The sequence below is a fragment of the Miscanthus floridulus genome, chromosome 3 (assembly GCF_019320115.1).
Source record: "Miscanthus floridulus cultivar M001 chromosome 3, ASM1932011v1, whole genome shotgun sequence".
NCBI lineage: Eukaryota > Viridiplantae > Streptophyta > Magnoliopsida > Poales > Poaceae > Miscanthus > Miscanthus floridulus.
Window position 1 is genome coordinate 8,850,958 of NC_089582.1, and position 26,812 is coordinate 8,877,769.

Below are 26,812 nucleotides of genomic sequence, written 5' to 3' on the forward strand. Positions count from 1 at the left end.
CATGGAAATCCCTCTAGATCTGTCATTCATAATCTCTACCCCAATCCTAAATCTTGAAACCCTAACCCCAAACACTGACCCAAACTGGAGCTCGCAGGAGTTGCAAGAGGTCACAGGAGGAGGTACTCCCCTCAGAAGAAAGAGGTCACTAGTACGTGATGAAGGTGTTGGCTGGAACTTGAACTCAATTTATTACTTCTTTCTTATTTCCTCCTTTTTGGCATTTTTTCCAGCAATAATATTGACTTTTCCTAATCCGAAACGCTAAGTGTGAATTGAGAACCCTCTTTGTTTAGATTTTATATTCCATCTAACATAGTTCCTCTTTTAATTATTCTGTTCCGTCGTGTTCGCGAAATTGGGGGGGGGGGGGGGGGGGGGGGGGGGGGGGGGCGACCAATTCTTATATACCTCAAGCCATGGCACCAACCGTGCCTGCTAGACATTCTTCTACAGTGGTTCATCAGTATTTACATCGCCCATGCAAAGCGTTTATATCTAGGACTGAAAATTATTTCACCCTTTAGCAGCAGAAATTTCTGAACCTGCTAGCTACTTACTCATGCCATAACTTTGTTTGTCTTAATCTTATCACTGTTCCGCAATCTAGAGATATGTGGTTTCCTAATATTTACAAAGATTTCTCTCTAATTAATATTAAGATGCTGCAAATTCCAGGGCAGACAAAAGGAGCAAGAACGCGGTCAGAGGACAAATGGTGACTTTTTTATTTATATTCTCAACATCAACAGGACGCACACACTCATGATGATGTTGCAGGTAAGGGACGCACCGACAATGGTTTGACTCATCCTCTGAATTTAGGACGACATACATAGTATGGATCGATATTATGATATCCCGAGGATATGCATGATAATAACAAAACTACAGCAGCCCATATGCATGCATGATATAAGCAGCAGCGGTTCAGTGTGCAGGCAGCGTCTACTACAAAACTAGCTACTGAGCGAGGTAGTCTATCGTACCACGCCTTTGTAGCATTTAAAAAAGAAGAAAGAAAAGAAGAAGATGTCAATGCATTGGTCAACCACCTAAGAGCAGCATATATAGTGGCTGACAATAGGCTATAATGCTCAATTCTATTGTCATGTCAATCAATTTAATAGATAGCATATTCATATAATAGTTGACTATAACTGGATACTGTAACATTAATATCTTGGACACTCACTCCATTATTCATTCTATCATTAAACTTAATTGTTGGAGCCTACGTTGTAGCCAGCCATAGCCCATAGATTTGCAGCCTGCTGCATACATCTCCGTACCTTTGTGCACTTGCTATAAGTACCATAGGAGATGATAAACCTTCAAGCAGCTCTCTCTGTCTCCACCTCCTTATTATCCCACAGAACAAATACCAATCTTGGAGGTGGCTGCAATGGCGGCGTCCAGCTGCGGCCACACCACCGCGGCTATCCTTGGCGGCGTGCGGTTCGCGGTGCGTGTCCTCTGCGGCCGGTGGTTCATGCTCTTCGCTTCTACCATGATCATGTCCATGAGTGGCGGCGCCTACATCTTCGGCGCGTACTCCAAGGCGCTCAAGGCGTCGTTAGAGTATGATCAGGACACTCTCAACACTATCAGCTTCTCGAAGAACATCGGCATAAGCTTAGGCATCGTGTCGGGCCTCATCAACGAGGTAACCCCGCCGTGGGTCGTGCTGCTGGCCGGCGCTGCCATGAACCTGGCGGGGTACCTCCTGGTCCACCACGCCATATCCATCCCCGGCGCAGCTCGGCCGCCGGTGTGGCTCATGTGCTTCTACATATTCCTTGGCGCCATCTCTCAGACGTTCGCCAGCACGGGAGCCCTCGTCACCAGCGTCAAGAACTTCCCGAACGACCGCGGCATCGTGCTCGGCATGCTCTTGGGCTATGCCGGGTTCAGTGGCGCCATCTTCACGCAGCTCTACCGTGCCTTCGGTGGTGGCGAAGATGGCGCCACTCTTTTGCTAATCTTGGCATGGCTCCCCACTGTCGTCTCGCTGCTCTTTAGCTTCACCGTTCGTGTCATCCCACGAAGTAGCAGCACCGCGGCGACGGCGATGGGGCTCGGCCGGGAACGCAAGGGCGTGTTGGGTTTCCTTGGTGTCTCTGTCCTCATTGGCATCTACCTCCTCGTTCTGAATGTCGTCGAGGTGAAGGTATCCCGACTACCGACGCATGTCTACCACATCACGAACACCTTACTCCTTTTCATCCTCGTCGTTGGACCACTCATCATCGTCGTGAAGCAGGAGTACCACCATACCTATACACTTCAGCCGCCGCCCCCGCCAACGACTCCATCCTCTTCTGCACCGTCGTCTTCCTTGCAGCAAGATGTGTCAATTCGTCCCCCATCTATGGGGGAGCAAGAGATCAACTACTCGGTTTTGCAGGCTCTTTGCAGTAAACACATGCTGCTGCTCTTCGTCACCACCGCCTGTGGCATCGGCGGCATTATGACGGTGGTCGATAACATGAGCCAGATTGGGCAGTCACTAGGGCACTCACAACGCGCCATCTCAATGTTGGTGTCCCTCGTGAGCCTGTCCAACTACGCAGGGCGTGTGCTGGCTGGCTTGGGCTCTGACTATGTGGTGGAGTGTTACAAGCTGCCACGCCCACTGTCGCTCACCGTAACGCTCCTCCTCGCCTTCTTCGGCCACCTCCTCATCGCCATGGGTTTGCGCGATGCTCTCTACGCCGCATCGCTCATCATGGGCTTCTGCCTTGGCTCTATCTGGACGGTGTTGTTCGCCGTAGTGTCGGAGGTGTTTGGGCTCAAACACTTCTCCACACTCTACAATTTGTCCACGCTGGCAAGCCCCGTCGGATCCTACGTGCTGAGCGTGCAGGTGGCAGGTCGTATGTATGACCATGAGGCACAACGGCAAGGCCATCTCCGGCAAGATCTCGCCTGCGTTGGGGTTCAGTGCTTCAGAGCATCGTTCGAGATCGTCGCCGGCGTGACGTTGCTCGGCATGGTGGTGTCCCTAGTGATGACGTGGAGGACGAGGGCATTTTACTATGCTAGGTTCAGTGCTGGTGTTGTCGCAATCACAGCCGTCACGACAGATAAAAACATCAAGCAAGAAGGGGCGTTGGCCGATCAAAACAAAACAATAGCTACGAATCAAAGTCTGAGTATTTGCTAGATAGTACTATGTATCTATAACATAGTGTCAAGAAGGGTTAGCATTACATGAGGTTGCATTGCATTCTGACGAGGTTATATACCCTATGTATTATCATTACTTCAGTGTGGTTAATTGGTTCGTTTTATTTGTGCCATGATACATTATATTGGAGAACCAAATACTCTTGTTGGGGTAATTTTAATTTTAGTGATTATGTGCGTATACAGGGACTTAGTTTCATGGATGCATGATTTAAGGAAAATGGCACCTAGCAAGGGCCATATGTAATTTTGGTGGTTGATTGACAACATGATTATAAATATACTAATGTTGTTTGCTAGTATATCAGGTATTTAGCCTATTAGATGCAACAATGGATTTGGACAAAGGCAATGTGAAGATCAAATGATCAACACCTCAAGAAAGACATTAGAGCTACTGTTCAAGACTTAGATCGACTTGCCAGAAGTCCGAGACATCAATCAGGGCCGTCCCGGGAAAATTAGAGGCCCTGTACGATACTAAGAAATGAGGCCTATTAGCCTAGAAAAAAAAACTAAATATACGATATTATAAAGCATGCAGTATGTTGCAATAAAATATATATCAAGATTCAAGAATGATACCTATATTACATAATCTTTACTTGAATAACATCATTCTTTTAGTGTTCTTTGAAATGAAGTCTTCAATAATATGCTCATAATCAATCTTCTCCAACAGTTCACCTTCAAGTGCTATTATAGCCAAATCATTAAGTCTTTCTTGTGTCATTGTAGAACGCAAATAAGTCTTCAATAGCTTTAACTTAGAAAAGCTTCGCTCTGCTGATGCAACAGTCACAGGAATAGTCAACAAAACTCTATATGCAATAGTTGCATTAGGAAAACAACCATGCTCCTTTAAAAACCGCAAAATTTCAACAGGCCCCATTCTTTCTTCTGGAATGAATGCCTCAAGTGTTGGATTATCAGACGACACTTGTGACTGTTTTGTAACAAATCTATCCATAGCTCCTTGCTGAGATTGGACTAATTCCTCTATTCTTTGTTTCTTCTTACGCTTTTGAAAACCTGATTCAAATTTTCTAGAACAATTTGTAGAAGACATGGCTTCAATCTTTGAATGCTATTCCAGTAGGTGTCTAGATCAAAAGATAAAAAAAAACAAAATTTAGAGATCGATCAACTACTTATTATTGTTCGCGGCTACCAGTGAATGAATTGAAAAATAAATATGAATGATTTATATTACCTTCAGGGCCTTAGCGCCTCGCTCTCGCTGTTGCGGTTGCAGCTAGATCGTCACGGCTCACGCCCTGTCACTCGCGAAACGCTGCCGGCGGCCGGTACGGCGTCAGGCGATGGCGGCGACACGAGACGAGACGTCGAGAGGTAGTACGTGAGACCTAAGATTTGCGATCTGATTCAGTTGGGGAATTGGGATCGGCAACATTGCCAACTGAACAGCGGCCGGGCAACAAGCCATTGTTTATTGGGCTTTGGTCAATTGTTGTACACGTCGCTTTGCTAATGGGCCAAAGGCCAAAGCTACTGCTGTACGTTCTTATTTACCAAGCAATACATATATACGTATATATACTCTATATATATTTGGAGGCCCCTGAAAAGTGGAGGCCCTGTACCGTCGCACACGTTGCACGTGCCAAGGGACGGCCCTGCATCAATTAAATAGAAGAAGCCTGGCTGAGAAGACGCGAAGAAAACGAAGCAAATCTAGCCTGCACACAGCACCACCAAAATTTTCCATTGATACGTTGCACAGGGGACGGAAGTGATGACAGAGGCAGCGGATGTGAAGTGTCCACAAAGAGCTTGCCTTTTACGTCTTGCTTGTGAATTCATCTTGTAAGCGTACAGCACCAAGAGTAAGTCTTGCAACACAGTCCAAACGTGTTTGTGAAGTGTCCGTCGGAGCTTGTACGGCTTAGGTGCAGAAATACCTAGGGTATATTGCTGAGCGCGTAGGAAACTAAGAAAAACATGATCTAAATAAATCCAGTACTAAACTGCATTGTGCGGCAGGGGAGAAAAGAAAAGACTGCTGTCTCGAAAAGAGAGAGAGAGAGAAAGGTCTGGCACTACGTAAAAAATGATTTTTAGCAATGGGTCGAATTTTTTGGAGTGGCGGCTGGTGATAGAGCCGCCCCTACAGTGCCATGCTCGGATGCCCAGATACCAGCCGCCCCTACAAATATAACAGTAGGGGCGACTGGTGATACGAGCCGCCCCTACAAATGACTAAAATTTGTAGGGGCGGCTCAATCACCGGCCGCCCCCAATGTTTCTATTTGTAGGGGCGGCTGGTGATTGAGCCGCTCCCACAAATGCCCCACGTACCAAAATATCTACTCCCTCCGATCTCTCTCTCTCCGTCTCGACTCCCTCTCTCTCTCTCTCTCTCCCCCTCTCCTCCGAGCCCCTCGTCTCTCCCCCACGCCACCCCTCCCCGCCGCCCCTGCCCCCGGCCACCTCCCGATGCCTCCCGACGCCGGCGGGAAGCCGCGCCTCCACGTCTCCGCCGCCGTCCCCCCACTGAGTCCCCATCCGACACCGTGTGGTGTGGGCGCCAGCGCTCTCGGTCTGCGGCTCCTCTCCCGCGCGGTGGAGAGGTTGCGGCCGCTACTTGTCTAGGGGCCGCCGACGATGCAGCTGAGGCCGGAGGACGCCATGGAGGAGGAGGTAAAAGCCTCGTAAAACTTAGCCGAGTGGAAAGAGTCTGAAACCGTAAGCTGAGCACCGTAGAGGAAGGCGTCTTCGTACTCGTCTCTCTCTGCGACCCAGAGCTTTTACCCCTCCTCCCATTTCCCGCCGCTGCTCCACCATCCCGACGGCACCATGAGGGAGTGCATCTCGATCCACATCGGCCAGGCCGGTATCCAGGTTGGAAACGCGTGCTGGGAGCTTTACTGCCTCGAGCATAAGGCTGGATAACGAGCCGGCTCGGCTCATTCTGGCTCGTTAAGATAACGAGCTAGCTCGGGCTCGGCTCGTTATCCTAACGAGCCAGAAAGCCAGCTCGGCTCGGCTCGTTAAAAGCTCGAGCTGGCTCGTTAAGCTCGCGAGCCAGGTATAAAAATACACAAAATATAATATTTGCATTTATCTAAAGTTTGAGAATAATAATAATACAAAAGAAATGAATCTAACAACCTTAAATCGAATAAAAAAATTAATATGCGCTAATATATATACAAGTATAATAAAATATTATAGTATTCATACATCTAACTACCTTAAATGATACTTTTTTCTGAAAGTTTGGCTCGTTTAGCTCACGAGTGGCTCGCGAGCTGGCTTGAGTTGGCTCGTTATAGCTAACGAGCTAAAATCTTGGCTCGGCTCAGCTCGTTATCTTAATGAGCCGAGCCGAGCCGAGTCGAGCCAGCCACGAGCCGAGCGAGCTAACGAGCTTCGAGTTTTTCGTCCAGCCTTACTCGAGCATGGCATTCAGGTACCGATCCGTTCATTTCCCCTTCCGTTCTTGCGCTGTAGCTGTGGGTATATGTTGGATCTATGTGTTCTTGGGGTTGTTGTGCTCCAGATTTGGTGGATCTGAGTGGTGTGGGAAAATTATATTTAAAATGAGTTGTTCTATTTGCGGATCTATGTGTTCTTGGGGTTGTTGTGCTCCAGATTTGGTTGAACTATATGGAGCGAGTCAGTTAGGTTTTCTTAATTTAAGATTTGCCTCAGATCTGTTTCAATTGGGCTGGATCTATTAGTTTATAGGATTCTGTAGGCAGTCATGGTTTCAAGTATTGTCTCTAAAATGTTAGCAATATATGATTGATCAACGGAATTATCAGCTAACTTTGTCTCTTCTTCTGTTAATTTGTTTGGGGTTAGATTATGTATGCTAAACTTGGGCCAGCACTCCTGTCTTAGCGCTTTTCTGGGCTGGAGCCTGGAAAACCTACAACTATGCACGGCCCGTGCAAAGCGTTTTTTACATAGTAGTACAACTGAAAATTGCAGGGAGCTCTCTTTTCTTTTTTTAGCGTTTATAACACTTGGCAAAGATTTCTCTCTTACAAGATGGAAATTTCAGTGCAGATAAAGCAAGTAAGAAGACTTTTCATAAGGTATATTCCAAACAAGTAATAAGCAAGCAAGAAGATTGTCGAGAAGGTATTCTGATAATGCTGGGCGGGCGTCCGTCCGTCCGTCCGCTCCATTAGTGGGCCGCGTCGTTAGTCAAATAACCTCCCGCTTCTTTATTTCTCGAAACTGCCACTCATTCCTATTCACTTGTTTCTATCGCTTCTATCCGCTCACCTGCTGCCTCCGAGCGCAGCGCTCGACTCATTCACTCGTTCCTAAACAATATGTCCGCTTCCTTACCCCTCTTTTGTCTCTCCCCAATTTGCTCCCTTGTGCGCATCCAACACATAGCAGCGAGCACCGATGGTATGCGACGTGCCAGTGAGCCACAGTGTGACGGCGTAGAGGCAGAAATGCACAGAGGCAAGCTCGCGTCGACACGGAGGCAGGCGAGCCCTAGCGACAGTCGCTCGTGCACAACGACATGAGGCCAGCGAGCCGCGCAGGCGACGGCGTGGAGGCAGGAGAGCTCTGCGGCATGCGCTCCGCGCATAGGCGTGCTCGCGGCAGTGCGGAGGCAGGCGAGCCCGACGGCAGCCGCTCGTGCATGACGACGCTAGGCCAGAGTTGCTTTCGAGGCGCAACGCTCGACCGCTGGGCCTGCTAGGCACAACGCGCTCGGTGCTCGGCTGTCGGCCCTGCCAGGCGCAGCATGCTGCTGCCCTCTCCAAGTCATGCAGCTGCTGGCTCCTTACCGCGTCGCGAGGCCGATGCCTCCCTTTTTGCGTCATGCGGCCGTTGTGTAACATCCTAGATGTTAAAAAGCAATTAAAACCTTGATCATATTCATCATCATGCATAATCATGAAGTATTAAGACATAAATGCATTGCATGTTTTAATTATAGCATTCATAGGTTGCATATGTGTTGAGATGTGCTTGCATGAGATGTTATGAAAAACATTAATTAAGGTTCTTTGTGATTTTATGGTTAGAAATTTCCTTAAACAACTAAAATTTTTCCAATATAAATTTTGTAGTAGAAAGTATGTGCTTTAAAATGAAATCAAAGTTGGAGTATGTTTTCAAGTCAAATATGTTTAAATTTCAGCTCAAAGATTGAATTCAATAACTATTTCTGATACTTGGCCATTTTTTACTGTCCCTGAATTTTAGTTATAAAGTTCAATGTTTGGGATTTTATTAAATCAATTTTTATAGATAAAAACTGGGCAACTTTTGTTTCATTGGTTGGTACTATGCTTGAGCTAGGTTAATGTGAAATTGGTCGATATGTTTGATAAATGTTTGTCCACTAATTAATTAACCAAAGTTGCTAGTTAACGGTTTGCAAACCCTAACTCTGAAAAACAGATTTCAAGTTCTATCTTCGAAATTCAAAATCTCTCAATTTGTTGATCTTTTGATGTTAGCCCTTGAAGCAAAGATGAAGATGAGAGAGGGATGAACAACTTTGGTTATTGGAGCTTGACAAGTTTTTGCACAAAATCAGGAGAAAAAGGAAGAAGAAGATGCCCTGTCAAACATGAACAGTACCCCCGGTGCCGTCCCTCTCTTTTCTCCCTCTCTCTCTTTGTTCACCGGCGTCCGCCGTGGCCGCCATGGCGTTTCTCGCGCGTGGACGCGCGGCTGTCTGCATGGCCGAGCTCGCGATGACGCTAGCGTGCTGGAGTTTGCCTCCTCGCCTATAAAAGCTAATTGCCGGCCGCCGTTTCTTCTTTTCCTTCTTCCCATTGCCATCGTCAAGCCTTGCTTCACCGGTAAAATTCATCGCCATCGAGCCGCCTCTGTTCAATTGCTCGCTCCATTAGTTCCACCTAGCACTTGAGCATCACCTGAGCCCGCTCACGCCGTCCCTCGCTACTGAAATCAGCCTCGCGCCGCCGTTCTTCCGCACGGCCATCCACCATCACCGCCGTGACCACCTTACTATGGCCAGACCTCTCGGGTGGATCTCTTGCCCATCTCTCTTTTGCTCTAGCTTTGCTTTGATGTCATGGTGGTGATCGGCTTCTCCTTTTTACCGCTACCGTGCAGGACACGTCGGAACACCGTCGTCTTCTCTAGTTGCACCACTAGATCCACCCTTAACGCCGACAACGCACCTCCGTTCTGTCTCCGCTTCAACCAAGTAGCCAAGCGTGATCGTGGTGAGTCCCTAATGTTGTCCGGCGCTTTATTTTAACCGCTACTGTTCTCTAGTGGCTGGCATGTTGAGTGCCGCTCTGCCGTGGCCTCCATGGCCAGCGTTGAGCTCGCCTTGGAACCCTAGCTGGTCGGTTAGACCTATAGATTGATGCGCGTGTTGATGGGGAGCACGTTGGTGCCCTCCTCGTCGCCGACCGACTCACCGCCGGCGTGTCCGCGGTCAGGCCGGTGCAGTTCGGGTTTGACCCTGGCCCCACGTGTCAGTGACTATGGGTGGCTGGGGGGTAAGTGACAAAGGGTTTTTGGCATAGAAAAAATTTATCTTTTCCAGAAAATGCTAAATAGGGCTAAATCTTGTTTAATTCATAATAAATTGTATAAGTGTGATAAAATTATGAAACTTTTGTGTAGCTTTATTATTGTATGCTATACTTAGGAAAAATATGAAATGGTGAAAATAATTAGTGTTTGGATGCTTAAAAATTACCTCTTTTAATTAAGAAATGGACCTTGCATGATTTTTATAGGCTAAAATAATTATGCTTTAATCATGAAACTTTTTGTGTATGCTTTACATGTTAATACCTACCTTCACAAAACGTTTGGTACTGTTTTGATAATTCTAAATTGGTTAATTAATTTAAGTGTGTTTAAATGCCTTTTATGGATTAATAAAAATAACGAAATGGTTTCTATAAATTCCTAATTAACTTTGATGTGATTTTGGTATTGATTGTGGGCATTGGAACACTAACCCATTGGATGTTCCTTGGCAAATCACTTTCTTGTTATGATCATAATCAACTTAGTGATAATGATAATAAGATTGATTTGTGAGTAATTAACTTAATTAACCCGTGAAGGAAAGTTGTACTCAAGTCAATTAATCTTGTTTGATCATCTTAATCCATGTTGCATCTTTCATACATCATTTTTATTGCATATCATCATGTCAAGCATGCATCTTTTATCATGTGTAGTGACCGAAGGTAAGGAACTGACCGTTGATCTAGTTCCAGAGGAAGAGAATCCACCAGTGGAGGTTGGGTTTGACATATGTGGCTCATCGGGAGAACCTAACACCTCTACTGACCAAGGCAAGCCCCAGAGCATTTAAACCCCTTCCTTGTGTTTTACAAATGTTATTACACTTTAAGTCCTATGCTTTGTGCATTAAGTGAGTAGGGTTTGGTTGATTACCAACTGCTGCATGCCTGCCATGATATTTCAATCCTTATCCTTGTCAACCTTGCACTAAAGATGATAGGTCAGTAATGCTTAGCCATGCCTATCTAATTAGACTTGAAGGATGAGTTCATCATTCGCAATGATTCTATACTCCTGAGATGCCTTGACAACTTAATATGAATAGATGAAAATGGAGACCGGACAGGACATGGGATATGTCTCTGGTGGTTAAGCCGACAGAGTTGTCTGGTCGTGCTTGTCCCATCTATGTCGATTGAGGACCGTCCGCTGTAGACCTGTGTGAGTTGAGACTTTGTTGTACTGGCCACATACTCCGGTAAGCCTAATATTTCGGTTATTCCATTATGGGAAAGGACAACCACACAATGGGAGTGGAGAGATGGCGAGAGTAGCATGTACCCATCCTACTGGAATAGGATAGGGCGGTGGAGTACTATGCTCTCGGGTGGCATGAACCCATTCCGGTTTTGGAGGATCTAAGTGAAGGTTGATATATGTAGGTATGGGACCTACATATGTCATGTGGTAAGGAATCCCCAGCTGGCTTTTAATCGATTCGAATCACCGTTGCTTCTCGAAGAAGAAGACTCGATTCTCTACTCTACATCATAGTTAATTAATGAAACAATGGTATTTATGATCATGAGATGTGTTGATTAAAGAATTGATTCATTTAGATCAGGTGCAAACTGGAGACTCATAATAACTTAACTTGAGCTAAAACGTTGAAAGTAAGGATCAATCTTTAGTAAGCCTTTAAGCAAATGTTAATCTTGATTCTAGCTAAGACCTTACCTTGAATCCCTCGAGCCTTCATACCCTTGGAGTATTTTCTTTTAGGCGGCTAAGACTTGTTTAGTACCCTCAAGTACTCAGGTTTTGTTAACCCCAGTTGCAGGTTCTGACTTGTGCTGCTAATTGAGGTTATGTCGGTGGGCTCAACATGATCTGATCGTCTCTTCTATCTTAGGTACTTCACTTAAGTTACCCCCATATATAGTTCTACTCAACTTTTGGAACTCAAGTGTTACTTAAAGGTACATAACATATTTTGTAACCTAATGTTGTAAATCTTCCGCAACTCCGATGTATGAAATTTTTGTATCAATGTTGTAATGTTGTGGTAACTCTATTGTTGATCCTGTATGAGTTATAAAATGTGGATGATTCGGGGTTCTCCAAGGACACCCGATAGACTACCGGATTACGTGGCTTTCGTGTACAGCAGTCAGAGGTCTTTAGGACAATGACGGGTGCACGTAGGCCAGCATAATTTGGGTGGTTCTGCCACAGCTGGTATCAGAGCTCATACATTGGATCAACTACAACATTACTTTTGAAAACTTCAAAAGGATTTTGCAATTAAATTTTTTTGAAAGAAACTAATTAAAAATGCTTTTCTAGCTTCCCTTATGCTTGTTGTCGATGTCTCGTGGAGACTTTTTCATGACTCAAGTAGAAGGCATAGGAAGGTTTCCAGCTCTTCTTCAGGAAGTCAAGTGGAAAATCAACTTCTCTGATAAATCGGAGTGCGCCAACTTCAGTGAAAATAGCATATAAAGTATCGCCCTATGTATAAAATGAGTGCGCTAGCAGTTCTATGTTAAATTATGAGTTTGTGAGTGAGAGGTTATGTAAATGATGGCACCTATGTAAACTAACTCAATAAAGTTATGTATGGGAAGGGTTTACATTATGCGTTATTTACATTTCAACTTACTATTTTTTAATGTCGCACCAACACTAAGATAAGAAGGTAAGTGACATCGGTTGCATGATGTGGAGATGTAGTCCTCCCTCTGGAGATGTGATTCTGGGCATCGACTGCATGATGTGGAGATGTAGCTCTCTTGCCGATGATGTGAATCCGGACGCTTCCCTCAAGAAGTGGCCTACTTGAGGACATTCTGTAGGGCAACATACAGAGTGTAAGCATCTGCCAAGTGTTACTTAAAGGTACATAACATATTTTGAAACCTATCTTAGGTACTTCACTTAAGTCACTCCCGTAGTTCTGCTCAACTTTTGGAACTCAAGTGTTACTTAAAGGTACATAATATATTTTGTAACCTAATGTTGTAAATCTTCCGCAACTCCGATGTATGAAATTTTTGTATCAATGTTGTAATGTTGTGGTAACTCCATTGTTTATCCTGTATGAGTTATAAAATGTGGATGATTCGGGGTTCCTCGAGGACACCCGACATACTACCGGATTATCTGGCTTTCGTGTACAACAGTTAGATGTCTTTAGGACAATGACGGGTGTACGTGGGCCAGCATAATTTGGGTGGTTCTGCCACACGTTGTCTCCCTTCCACGTCGTGCAGCCGCTACCTCCGGTGAAGTCCAATGCCGATGAGCCTCCATTGTTCCGAACAACAAGTAGATGTTGTGCTGCGCTAAAAATGCATGTTGCAATCATATGTTTCAGATGTTTCAGAGGTATGTTGCAAGTGCTTCATACATATGTTGTAAAAGTAGATTGGGATGTTGCACATGTTGAAGAGTATGTTCGAAATTTTTCATCTGTTTTTAGTCTTTTGTTTCAGCAAGTGTTTTTATGTTGCAAGTCGCAAGTGTTTCATGTGGATGTTGCATATGTTTCAGACGTATGTTGCAAGTGTATTGGTCCAAATGTTTCAGATGCTTCAGATGTATGTTCCACGTGTTTTATCTGAGTGTTGCATATGTTTCACGCATATGTATGGAAGTGATTCATCAGAATATCGCATATGTTTTGCACCTATGCTGCAAGTGTTACATCTAGATGTTGCATATGTTTTGCTATGGCTACACACGTGTTTTTCTGGTGTTTCATATGTATGTTGCAAGTGTTTAAATTGATTTAGACGTATGTTGTAAGTGTTTCATCTAGATGTTGCAAAAGTAGAGATATGGTGTTGCACATGTTGTAGTGAGACCCATCTATAGCAGCCACCTGTTGCAGCTGCTGGGCCCACCTGCATTCGCATTGATGTGGAGGGGGCGCCACGGTGCGGATGCAGGACACAAAGTGCGCGCGGGACATGGAGTGCCGCGGGCCACGGTGCGGGGCACGAGACACAGTGCGGACACGGGACACGGAGCGGCATAGGTCCCTACATGAAGCAGGCGTAGCAGGTGCGGGCGTCCGGGATGCTAGCCCCATCTGAATGTCCGGGCACTAGACATACGGATATCTCTTCGCTTGATGGTACATGCAGTAGGTCAAAAGGTGTTTACGATTTCAGATTGAAAGAGTGCCTGTAAACAGGTTTGACTCTGAACTTAGAACAGCATGCATACAAGGATAGATACATAATCCTGAGGTATGCGGCTTCTACTTCTACAGTTCTACATGATAGCATCCCCGTAGTCAGGAAAAAAATGATAACAAACTGATCATATGCCTGCGCTAATCCCGTGTGCTCTTTGTTCTTGCTTGCCGTTCACCTCTGCCGGCGTGTGAGCTTATATATTCCACTCCAATTTATTCTGTTGTGGTAACCCAGAGTCCCATCCCATATCGATCGATTGTGTAACAGGACCAACATAGGCAACTAACGAACGTTTGTTCTCTCGTGATGGTGTTTCTCTCGGAAACACGTTTGTTCTCTAATAATGTGGAAGGCTTGAGGAGAAGTCTCGGTTTTCCAAATGGAGTTGGAGTTGGCAGTTTTGGCCGGGGAGGGGGGCTCGCCCTTCTCTGGTCTAATGACATCTGTGTGAAGTTGCAAACGTATGATAAGCTTCACATTGATGTAATGGTGGTTGATCCATCCACAGGAGCGGAGAAATGGAGGTTTACTGGTTTCTATGGTGAGTCGAGAAGGGAGAACCGGCACCGAAGTTGGGAGCTGCTGCAGTTCCTAATGCAGCGCCCCCTGGTTGTGTGCAGGAGACTTCAATGAGATCCTAGACGCTCAGGAGCAGATAGGTGGGGTGACGAGACCGGAGAGGCAAATGGATGGTTTTCGGGAGGCTGTGAATTTGTGTGGGTTCACTGATCTTGGCTTCATCGGTTTGCCTTATACGTGGGACAATCGTCAGCAGGGGGTCCATAACATCAAGGTCAGGCTGGACCGTGCTTTGGCTAACGGGGCTTTCACTGACATGTTTACAGACTCGAAGGTGTGGCACGTGCAGACCACAAAATCTGATCATTGTTGCTTGCTTATTGAGTGTTGCCGAACTAAAAAGAGAGGAAGAAGGAGACGCAATTTCAGGTATGAAAATATGTGGCGCAGGGATCCTTCTTATTTGCGGCTGGTCAAGGAGTCTTGGGGGGCTGCAGACTCAATCCGAGATGTGAACCAGCTACAGGCAACCCTGGGGCGGATGCAAGTTTCATTCCAGGAATGGGAACGTGATGTTTTTGGTTCTGTAAAACAGGAGCTCGCAGCGTTACGCCGGGACCTGGAAGAGGAGAGGAGGCACTCGCTGTTTGCAGGACCTTCCAGCCGGGAGAAGCGTATTATGACTCGGATTTCATAGTTATTAGCGCGAGAAGAAATAATGGAGAAACAACGATCTCGGGTTTCTTGGCTAAAAGAAGGGGACAGGAATACCAAACTGTTTCAAGCAAAGGCAAGGGAGCGGGCAAAAACAAATCGCATCACTGCTCTGCGTGCTCCCAACGGCGAACTGTGGACAGGGCAGGAGGAGATGGAGAGCTTGGCTTCTGCCTTCTATACGGAGTTGTTCACAGCACAGCCTGAGTCGGCTCCGGAAGAGGTACTTGCCCATGTGCCAGCACGGGTGACAAATGCGATGAATGAAGCGCTGGAGAGCCCCTATACAGCACAGGAGGTTGAACGTGCGCTATCCATGATGGGAACATGCAAAGCTCCGAGGCCTGACGGATTCACGGCCGGCTTCTACCAAACCCATTGGGAGACAGTTGGCCCGAGCATCACCAACGCGGTACTGGACTTTTTGAATGGAGGGCCAATGCCCGACGCTATGAATCGGACAACAATTGTGCTTATCCCAAAGGTAAAGAATCCACATGATCTCAATAATTTTAGACCTATATCTTTGTGCAATGTTATCTACAAGCTGTGCTCAAAAGTTCTTGCCAATAGACTGCAGGTCTTTTTTTGGACGAGATTATTTCTGCAGAACAAAGCGTTTTTGTCCCGGGGCGTTTGATAACAGACAACGTGCTCTGGTCGCTTATGAGTTCACCCATTATCTCAAGCGGAAGAAGGGTAAGACCGGGGCCTGTGCCATCAAACTTGATATGGCTAAGGCCTATGACCGAGTCGAATGGAACTATCTCCATGGTATGATGATGAGATTGGGTTTTGCGGAGAGTTTTGTTAATACTGTGATGAGGTGTGTCACATCAGTATCCTTCACAGTGCGGGTGAATGGCAATTTGTCTGATCCTTTCAATCCATCCAGGGGAATTCGACAGGGTGATCTATATCTCCGTACCTCTTCTTACTATGCTCAGAGGGACTGTCTTGCCTACTTCTGTCGGTTGGGCCGCTGCATCTCTCGAGGGGGGTACGAGTAGGGATCCATGCACCATGGATTTCACATCTCCTATTCGCAGGTATTGTGTTTTCTGAGGCCTCGTAGAGGGGGGCTGCTCACCTACAAGAAATCTTGAACATATACAATAGAGGGTCCGGTCAGTTTGTGAACAAAGACAAATCGGCAGTTTTTTTTCAGCAAGAATTGTGAGGCAGAGATTAAAGAAGAAGTGAGATCGGTGCTGCAGATAAATTCAGAAGCTCTTTTGCAGAAAAATATTTGGGGCTGCCAATCGCTTTAGGTTGCGCAACAAAGGAAGCTTTCGAATATATGCCGAACAGGATCAGAGGTTTAGTGGGAGCCTGGAGTGGTCGTGAAGCGAGCTGTGCAGGTAGGGAGGTGCTGTTGAAGTCTGTAGCGCAAGCAGTGCCTACCTACCCGATGAGCTGTTTTTTGATCCCCAAAGACACTTTCGTAAAATGAAGATAGTGATATCCATCTATTGGTGGGGTAGCTCAGCGGATAGTCGACACATCCATTGGCAATGATGGGAACAACTTGTTAGTTGATCGGCCTATTGGGCCCTTGGATCTACGCCCTGATCGGGGGCGTCCAACCCTAATATGGTTGGTGGGCTCCTGTCGCATAACACTATAAACAGAGGTGTGGGGACCAGGGCTCGAATGACGAGGTTGACCTGAGCCGCCATAACCACCTACAGAGAAACACTAATCCGATCTAAAGAAGGGTGCTGCCAGTGACGGAAAGCCACACCAACTCTGCCGTCGCCTCTGCAGTGCCACTATCAGGACGCTGTACCTCGCGTCGCCGTAGGGACTGCGACTGCACTTCATCTCCGGTCGTTGCAAGCCCACTAGCTACCAAGGTACACCAACAGATGTTCTTTACCCGCTAGATCTACACCTAGAGTTTGGAACTTTCTAACAATGGTACCAGAGTCAAGGTTGCCAGTGTGTAGATCTAGTATGGGGTAGAGTATTGAAAAGAAATCAAAAAAAGAACAAGGGTTCAATCCGTTTCGGATTGAAACCCTAACCCTAACCGGGTAAAAGAAAATAGAAAAGACACCAGGAGGGTGGCGGGTGTCACTGACTGCCGGTGACCACCGCCATCGCGTGGGGAAAGGTGCCGCACCGCCGTCTTCGCCGGCGCGCAGCAAGAAAGAATAGACCCGTTCGGATCTGAGAAGAGAAGAGTATGGGTAGATCTCGGCAGGGGCTAGAAACGATTAGAAAACAAAAGAATGAATTAGATCCTTTCGGATCTGAGCAGACAGAAGGGGTTCCCTAACCCAAACCCTAACCGGGTGAAGGAAAGAACAAAAGAAGAGGGATTCGGCCTAGAAGAGAATCAAAGCCAAACCCTAAACCCGTGAAGACCCTATGGGGAAGAAGAACAATGGGTCGGATTCTGAACCCCAACCCTAGATCTAAACCATAATCTCCAACACCGGTTCGGATAAGAGAAGTAGAATCTAAATCCAAAAGAAGAAGGGGACGGGGAAGAAGAGGAAAGGGACCTACCTCGCCATGCGTCGGGCTGACCCTTCGTCGGCGCGGGAGAAGAAGGCCAAGCCGGGGGAGCTGTTTCGCCCGGGCTCGGCCAAGGGGGCGCCGCGGCCAGGCCACTCGACGGCGGCGCGCTCACCCACTGGGGAGCGCGCATGCCGGCGAGGGGGCCGGCGACGGCGCCATGGATGCCTGCTCCACCGCTTCGGTCGCTCGGTGAGCTGCGCGGCGTGAGAGAGAAGGAGAGGGCGGAAGAGAGCAAATGAACTAGGGTTACGGTGGAGCTGGCGCCGAGCTAGTTTTGTTCTCCCGAGAACCACACACAGCCGTCAGATCTGATCCAACGGTGACCAGAGAATGGGCCGCCTTTCGGCCCAAGCGGGTGAGCGCGGCGGACCACTTTCGCGGCCTAGGCCCAGGTTGCGGCCTGGGCGCGGGGGAGGTGCCGCGCGCACGCGTGAAAGAGCTGCTGTTGCAGGCCTTTCCGCTACTGTAGTTGATGGGCCAATTACTGTTACTGCAGGCCGGGCCAGAATAAATAGTAAATAAAGTTTTGAGTTTATTTAATTTTCAGAAGCAGATTTCGATGAATTTTGTCTAGTTTAATATCTTTGTTAAAATTTGAACCAAAAGGATAATTTTTCAGAGAATATTTGAGAAAAGTTTAATGCTTCTGAAAAATAGATAATGAATTTTTTCATGTTTCCGCTGCTAAAGAAATTGTTTATTCTCCAGTTATTTTGAACCAACGTGATATTTAATTGGAGAAAAAGAGAGTTTGACATGATTATGATGTTGTTATTTTCTGACCAACGTTGTTAATAACAATATCGTAATTTTAATGATTTTATGCATTAATTCTATTTCTGCCCAACGGTGATGTAGAATTAGTGATTTTGACATGATTATGATGTTGTTATTTTCTGACCAACGTTGTTAATAACAATATCGTAATTTTAATGATTTTATGCATTAATTATATTTCTGTCCAATGGTGATATAGAATTAGTGTATAAGAACAGTTGTATGTTTTAATTTTGACCAATGTTGGAATCAAGACACGCAATTGTTAGAGATCCCACTCTCAAAGGTGACAACTACACGGAGTGGAAGAAAAAGATTGACCTGACCTTCATCTTAGCTTAGGAGAACTGGGTAGTCACCTCACCATGTTCTACTGAGCCTGTGGCACTGGTGAGGGAGACAAATGAGGCTGATGCCGCTTGGGCAACTAAAGAGAGAGATTTTGAATCCTAAAAAGATGTCCTATGACCTTGAGCATAGGAAGTGGGTCACTGCCAACAAGAAATGTTTGGCTGTGATAAAGAACACTATTGAGCCTGCAATTGTGGGCTCAATCCCAGAGTGTGACACGGTCACTGAGTACCTCGATAGAATAAAGAGTCAGTTTACTGGCTCTTCAAAGATATATGCTACCCAGCTGATAAAGCAGCTGGTGACAGAGAGTTACTCTAGAAATAGAGGAAATGGTGGCATAAGAGAGCTCACGATGCGTCGTCAAAATTATAGCACTGTCGTTTAGGCCATATTTCAAGGGGGACAATGGAAAGACTAGTTAAGAATAATATTCTTCCTCCATTAGAGCTCTCAGATTTAGAACAATGCAGAGAATGCATAAAAGGAAAGTATATAAAGAAAATTAAGAAAGATGCCAAACGAAGCGCAGGAATTTTATAAATTATTCACATAGACATCTGTGGTCCATTTTTCTTTTAAAGAGTGTGGATGGTTATGATTCGTTCATAACATTCACATATGATTACTCCCATTATGGCTACATTTATCCAATCAAAGAAAGAACAGAAGCATTAGATAAATTTAAGATATTTAAGGCGGAAGTTGAAAACCAACACAATTTAAAGATTAAGATAGTCAGGTCCGACCGTGGGGGGAAGTACTACGGTCGGCATACCCCATATGGCCAAGTTCTTGGACCTTTTGCAAGGTTCGTACAGGAGAATGGCATAGTAGCATAGTATTCTACACCGGTCGAACCTCAACAGAATGGAGTAGCTGAAAGACGCAATCGTACCCTGATGGATATGGTGCGCAGTATGATAAGTTACTCCACCTTACCATTGAGCCTGTGGATGGAGGCGTTAAAAACCACCATTCATATTCTCAATAGAGTATCAAGTAAGTCGGTGTCCAAAACACAGCATGAGTTGTGGACAGGAAGAGTACCCTCACTAGACCACTTACGTGTGTGGGCGAGTCCTACTGAGGCTACAGTATTTAACCCAAACATTGAAAAACTAGATCCCAAAACAGTAAGTTGTCATTTCATTGGCTACCTAGAAAAGTCAAAAGATTTTTTGTTTCTACTGTCCAGACAGACATACAAAGTTTATGGAAACGAGACATGTTGTCTTCCTAGAGGATGAAATGATGAAGGGGAGCATGGTAGCTCAAGAAATTGACCTTGAAGAGAAGCGGGTGTATGCGCCCACTCCGATAATCCATGAGCCATTTTTTCTCACTACCTGTTGTCGATGCACCGACAGTGCAAGATACTGTGGTGCCAGCACCTGTTGTTATTTCGCCTGTGGCAACAATGAATGACGATGAGGAACATGTTCTTCAGGATCCTGTAGAACCTATTGCCACATATGAGGAGGAGCAACAACAGCCTCAAATAGAATATGTGCCAAATGTGGAGGCCCCTAGAAGGTCTCAAAGAATTAGAAAATTAGCTATTTCTGCTGACTATGAAGTATACAACACTGAGGAATTTCAAATGGAGGATAATCCCACCTCATTTAAAGTAGTCATGAGAAGTGATCATTCATCAAAGTGGCTTGAGGCCATGGAAGATGAAATGAAATCTATGAATGCCAATAAAGTTTGAGACTTGGAAATAATTTCTAAAAGAGCCAAAACAGTAGGCTGTAAATGGGTTTACAAAATAAAACTTGACTCTCAAGGGAATATAGAGAGATATAAAGCATGACTCGTGGCAAAAGGCTTTACGCAAAGAGAATGTATTAATTACAATGAGACCTTTTCTCCAGTCTCATGTAAGGATTCTTTCAGAATCATAATGGTATTAGTGGCACATTACGATTTAGAATTACATCAGATGGATGTAAAGACGGCATTTCTCAACGGGGACTTGGAGGAAAATATTTACATGGCACAACCAAATGGTTTTATCATGGAAGGAAAAGAACGAATGGGATGCCTCCTAAAGAAATCCATTTATGGATTAAAACAAGCTTCAAGACAGTGTTACTTGAAGTTTGATCAGACAATAATGAATTTTGGGTTTAAAGAGAATGTAGAGGACAATTGTGTCTATGCAAAGTTTAAGAATGAGAAGTTTATCTTCCTTGTCCTGTATGTCGATGATATCTTACTTGCTAGTAGTGATGTCAGTCTACTACTGAAGACAAGGAAGTTTTTGTCCTCAAAATTTGATATAATAGATCTTGGTGAAGCTTCGTTCGTTCTAGAGATCGACATTCACCGAGATAGAAGTAAAGGGGTATTAGGACTGTCACAAAAGGCATACATAGAAAAGATCTTAAAGAAATTTAGTATGCACAAATGTAGTCCCTCACCTGCTCCTATAATCAAGGGCGACAGATATAGGGATTTTCAATGCCCCAGAAACCAGTATGAGATCGATCAAATGAAAACGGTTACATATACTTCAGCTGTCGGAAGCTTGCAATATGCTCAAGTATGTACGCGCCCTGACTTGACATTTGTTACCGGGTTACTTGACAGATTCTAGAGCAATCCTAGAATAGAACACTGGAAATTGGTAAAGAAAGTCTTGTGTTATTTGTAAGGAACGAAAAATATCATGATGACTTATAGAAGATCAGATTCACTCCATATAGTGGGATATTCTGATTCTGATTATGCGGGAGATGATAGAAAATCGATGTCTGGATATGTATTCACTCTCGCAGGGGAAGCTATTTTATGGAAAAGCTCAAAGCAAACCATCACTACATCGTCCATAATGTATGCCGAGTTTGTAGCGTGTTATGAGGCAACGGGGCAGGTGAACTGGCTAAAGAAGTTCATACCCGGCTTGAAGGTGATTGACGACATCTATAGACCACTTAAGTTATACTGCGATAATAATCCGGTAGTACAGTATGCTCATAATAATAAGTCAAGTGGTGCTGCCAAACACATTGACATAAAGTATTATGTTGTGAAAGATAAAGTCCGGGATCATGTCATAAGTCTTGAGCATATAAGTACCGAAAAGATACTCGCGGATCCGCTTATAAAAGGCTTACCACCCAACGTGTTCAGAGAACATGTAGCTAGCATAGGTTTAAGGGAAAGCCTAAAATTCCTGGACAAAATAAGGCCCAAAGTTAAGTATCTATTTCATAACAGAGTGGTGTGTTGTAGCTGTTAAATCTATCGGCAATTGACCGTAACAATGAAACATGCTCTATGTGCTAATCTGTAACGGAATGAACAAAAGTAAATGATATGAAATTGAAAGATAGTAGTGAAATCAAGGGGGAGAATGTTAGTTGATCTCCACCAATAGGCCCAACAGCCTATTAGGCCCTTGGATCTGCGCTCTGATCGGGGGCGTCCAACCCTAGTTTGAGAGAATTCCTTATTTGACATTGGGAAAATGAGTCGTTCCTTTCTTGGCCCTGAAATTTTCTTCGTTCCCTATTTGACACTCACTTCAACTTTCGTTCCTAATTTGACACTGCCGTCAATTCCGTTAGCTAACGGTGTTAACTGGACGTTAAAAAGACGTTTTTGCCCCTAGAAAAAAAAGCGGCGAAGCAAATCTGAGAGGAAAAAAAAACCTGCGCCTTTTTTTTTTAGCTGGGCGCATGCATCAGAGGCGGGCGCAGGTTTTTTTTCCTCTCAAATTTGCTTCGCCGTTTTTTTTCTAGGGGCAAAAACGTCTTTTTAACGGTCAGTTAACACCGTTAGCTAACGGAATTGACGGCAGTGTCAAATTAGGAACGAAAGTTGAAGTCAGTGTCAAATAGGGAACGAAGAAAATTTCAGGGCCAAGAAAGGAACGACTCATTTTCCCAGTGTCAAATAAGGAATTCTCCCCTGTTTAGTGGGCCCCTGTCGCACAGCACTATAAAGAGAGGTGTGGGGACCAGGGCTCGAATGACGAGGTTGACCTGAGCCGCCGTAACCACCTACAGAGAAACACTAATCCGATCTAAAGAAGGGTGCTGCCAGCGACGAGAAGCCCCACCGACTCCGCCGTCGTCTCTGCAGTGCCACCACCGGGACGCTGTACCTCGCGTCACCGTAGGGACTATGACTGCACTTCATCTCCGATCGCTACAGGTGCACTAGCTACCAAGGTACACCAACATATGTTCTTTACCGGCTAGATCTACACCTAGAGTTTAGAACTTTCTGACACAACTGACCAAGCCGAAACCACTTGGCGGCATGGGCTTCAGGGACCTTGGATTATTCAGTCGTGCTATGCTTGGTAAACAAGGCTGGAGGTTGACTGAGAACCCGGAGTCGTTGTGTGCTAAAGTGCTTAAGGGCCGGTATTATCATGAACGCGACTTTCTGTCAGCTACCAGAAAGAAACACGCAAGCCACACGTGGCGAGCGATCTTGGCAGGAAGAGATGTTTTACAGAAAGGGCTGGTCAGGAGAATCGGTGATGGGAGCTCAACGAGAATTTGAACTGATCGGTGGATTCCTAACCACTTTGAAGGGAGACCGATCACCTCTGATTTGAACATGCCAGCCACCTGGGTGGCAGAGCTCATGACGCCGAGTGGAGGATGGAATGAAGACCTCATCAAACAAACCTTTCTAGCTGTTGATGCTCATGCGATTTTGAGTACACCGGCAAGGGGCATAGGACCTGATGTCTGGGCCTGGGGAACGGAAAGACATTGCATTTATACAGTCCGCTCGGCGTACAGAGTACTCTATGATGACCAATGTCGACAGCGGGAAGAGAACCAAGCATCGTCTTCAGGTGACACGACCTGGGCGAGGATTTGGAAACTATGTGTTCCCCCAAAGGTTCGGGTCTTTTGGTGGAGGGTGGTAAACGGCTTCCTTCCAACTAAAGGAGTCCTGCACCGAAGACATATCGAACCAATGGCGAATTGTGAAGTCTGTGGGGAGGATGTAGAATCAATCAAACATGCTTTGCTAGATTGTACGGTTGCCAAACTGTTTTGGGATCAAGTCAGGCTGCTCACTGGTGTTAAGGTGCCGCTGCTGCACCCCCTCAAGTGGGCAAGGGACCTTGTCGATCCGAGTGTGATTTCAGAGAAGGATGCAGCTGTTATAATTTGTGGCATGTGGTCTCTTCGGATGTCAAGGAATAAGAGACGGCATGGAGAAGATGTGGTGCCGATAAGGGTAGCAGTTCAGTGGGTAACTGATACTGCATTTGATCTCTGGCAGTCAATTCACCCGGCCAAAGGTGCTGATCACGTAGTGCGAAAACAGCAGTCCTGGAACAAGCCAGAGGTTGGGTGGACAAAGTGCAATGTTGATGCTTCTTTCATGGAAGGCATCCGGACTGCAGCTTCGGGGGTCGTCCTTCGCAATCATGATGGGAGTGTTGGGTTACGATCCAAATTCAGTTATGTACAAGATAAATGCTATATGTATGGATCATCGCATATTAGGGGTTTTCATCTATATATACTTCCTGTAAGGCATCGTCTTGGGATAAGAAAAGTTGTAAATCCTCGACGTTTGTAACCTCACCCGATATAGTAAAGATTTGCTTACTAGTGCCTGTGGTTTTTTTCCTTCTTCCTTGGAAGGGTTTTCCACGTTAAAATCTCGTGTCCCCTGTGTTTGATCTACTGTTCTTCGACGTTTATATTGTCTATCGTTTCTAACAGGGAGAACATGTGGAGGGACAGCACGTTGGCATGCTCATTGCCTGACGGCACTATCTGTTGAAGCCTTGGCTTGTCGCGATGGGATGCTATATGCGAGAGACCGTGGAGTGCAGAAGCTGCAGATGGAGACGGACTGCCGACTAGTTAATCTGTGGATGAACCATAGCAGCCAGAGGTCAGAGATCGATCCGTTGTTGCAGCAGATGGAAGATCTTAGCCGGAGCTTCGAAGTTTTTCATTTCAATTTCGTTAGCAGAAATTGTAGTAGTTTAGCACATGAATGTGCTCGCCTAGTGTCTAGGGATAACCAGGTGGTGGAGTGGCGTACGTATAACCCCACCTGGGCTACAGGATATTGTAGACACTGATTGTAATCCAGTTCATGGCTAATATATGAAGCTCTGGCTCGCCCCCCCCCCCCCACACCCCCAAAAAAAAAAGGCAACTAACGAACAATGCCATGCGGATGCATGCAACGAAACGAATTCTTGACATTCAACGCATGCTGACAACATACGCAAACTTGACTTCACGTCCATTCATCTACAACCCAATGTATGTACAAAACACCAAAACAAGAGATCTAGTATTTTCATTGAAGTCAACCATAAACCTACGCTTAAAAAAAAAGCTTGTCTTGGTGTTGGAGGCTTACCCCCAGCCCCCGCGTCGCTCTCTCGGAGGACAACACGGGCGGAGCCACCCCCTCCCAACCCCGAGCTCCTCCCTCATCTCTCCATCCCTGGCCGCCGCCGGAGCAAGACGCTGGCGGTTCGGCCGAAGGCCAGGACTGCGGCTGCTGGGACTTTCTCCCCTCCCTTCCTCCTCCATCTTCCCTCCCTCCCTGTGCGCCTGTGGTAGGTCGGGGCTGGGGCGCAGATCCCCGGTGGAGGCATGTGCTCCGCCTCCTCCCTGTCTCCGGCCGATCTCCACCAAACCCTAACCCCGACCTAACCATCAGCGGGCCCATCGGCCGGAGACGGAGTCGCGACTGCGGCGGCGCAGTGGTGCGGCGGTCATGCTGGTCCTGATCGTCGGTGCTGTGCGCGCGGAGGCGGTGATGGTGCGGCTTCTTCAGCGACGCCATGGTGGAGTGGTCGGCCGTGGCTTTGGCCGGGTGTGCTCTAGCGACGCCATGGTGGCGCTGGCTGGCGGTGGCCTGGCGTTGTTGCGTCTGCGGTGTCTTGGTGGCGCGGCTGGCGGTGCCAGGCCATGGTGAGGTTGTAGATCCGCCACCGCCGATGCTAGTTGTGGCGGTCCCTGGGCTGGAGCTGCTTCGGTGGTGCTCGCTGGCAATGGTTGATGTGGGGACGGTGTAGAACGACAACTCGGTGCGGAGGTTGATGGAGGCCTTGCACGACGTTGTTGAAGAGGGTCTGGCTCGGCAGGGGTTGGGACAATGGTGGGCTGGGTGACTGGGGCTTCTTTTGATCCCGGCCCTCTTCTCCCTGTCATCTACCTTTCCCCTTCCTCGGGCTGGATCCCTTGGCGGAGCTGGCCGGATCTGCATGCTGCTGGCCGGTTTTGCCGGTTCTTGCAGGGGCGGACTCCCCGACGAGTTTCTCCTGGCACTTCTCATGGACGGCGTCCCTAGGGGCGGCGGTCAGGCGGGGCTGCTGCTGAACTATTGCCATTCCCTGCCTCCCTGGTAGGGTGGGGTCTACAGCAGCAACGGTGTGGAGTTTGCTTCAGGCAGGGGCGAATGCTTTGGACGACGATATATGCGGATGTCGTTCCCTTCTTGGAGGCATCCTTCCTACCTCTACTCCTGCCTTGCTGGATGTTGCAGGTGAAAACCTTCGCTTTACGGGCTACCTTGTCGGCACTTGTTACCGTTGTTTCCTCCTTGGAGGCGCTTGTTACCGTCGTTTCCTTCTTGGAGGCATTGTTAGGCTTTGTGGTTTCGTGGTTGCTCATGCATGGTGGTGTCCCAAATCATCTGGCAGGTCGTCGTTTTTCTTCAGCCCTTATTAGTTGTTAGTGTGGTCGATTCGAGTAAGTTGGAGCAAGTAGTGGTGTGAGTTTTGTTAGTTGCTCGGGAGTTGTACCAAAGTTGTGTAGGATGAGTGGTGCACTCTCCTCAGTTGTATGTTTTTTAGCCTAGTTTCAATTCAAAAAATTGGATGGGCACTTGTCTTTTTTTCCTTTCTTCATCTAATAGAAATCGCGGCAAAGCTTTTGCCGTCCTGTCTTAAAAAAAAAAGCTTACACGCATACATTCCCATATTCATCTCATCTGAATTGCAGTGAACAATAAACCTTAGGCTTACAAAAGCTTGTCTTCTCACGCATACGGCATACATATATATTCATCTCATCAGAAGAGATGCAATGCTAGTTATTACCAACACCACTCTAATACTTATG

General features: G+C 46.4%; 2 protein-coding genes across 2 annotated transcripts; both read left to right on the forward strand.

The window, feature by feature from the left end:
- Window positions 1-1,459: 1,459 nt before the first annotated feature.
- On the forward strand, window positions 1,460-3,166 carry LOC136544912 (protein NUCLEAR FUSION DEFECTIVE 4-like). Its single transcript, XM_066536968.1, has one exon. It carries the CDS (start codon window positions 1,493-1,495, stop codon window positions 3,164-3,166), a length of 1,674 nt encoding a protein of 557 aa, XP_066393065.1. The 5' UTR covers window positions 1,460-1,492.
- A 20,518-nt stretch (window positions 3,167-23,684) lies between these two features.
- On the forward strand, window positions 23,685-24,506 carry LOC136543105 (uncharacterized). The gene is made up of 2 exons (XM_066535658.1): window positions 23,685-24,160; window positions 24,446-24,506. The coding sequence occupies exons 1-2, from the start codon at window positions 23,685-23,687 to the stop codon at window positions 24,504-24,506; spliced, it is 537 nt and encodes a 178-aa protein (XP_066391755.1).
- The last annotated feature ends 2,306 nt before the right edge of the window (window positions 24,507-26,812 follow it).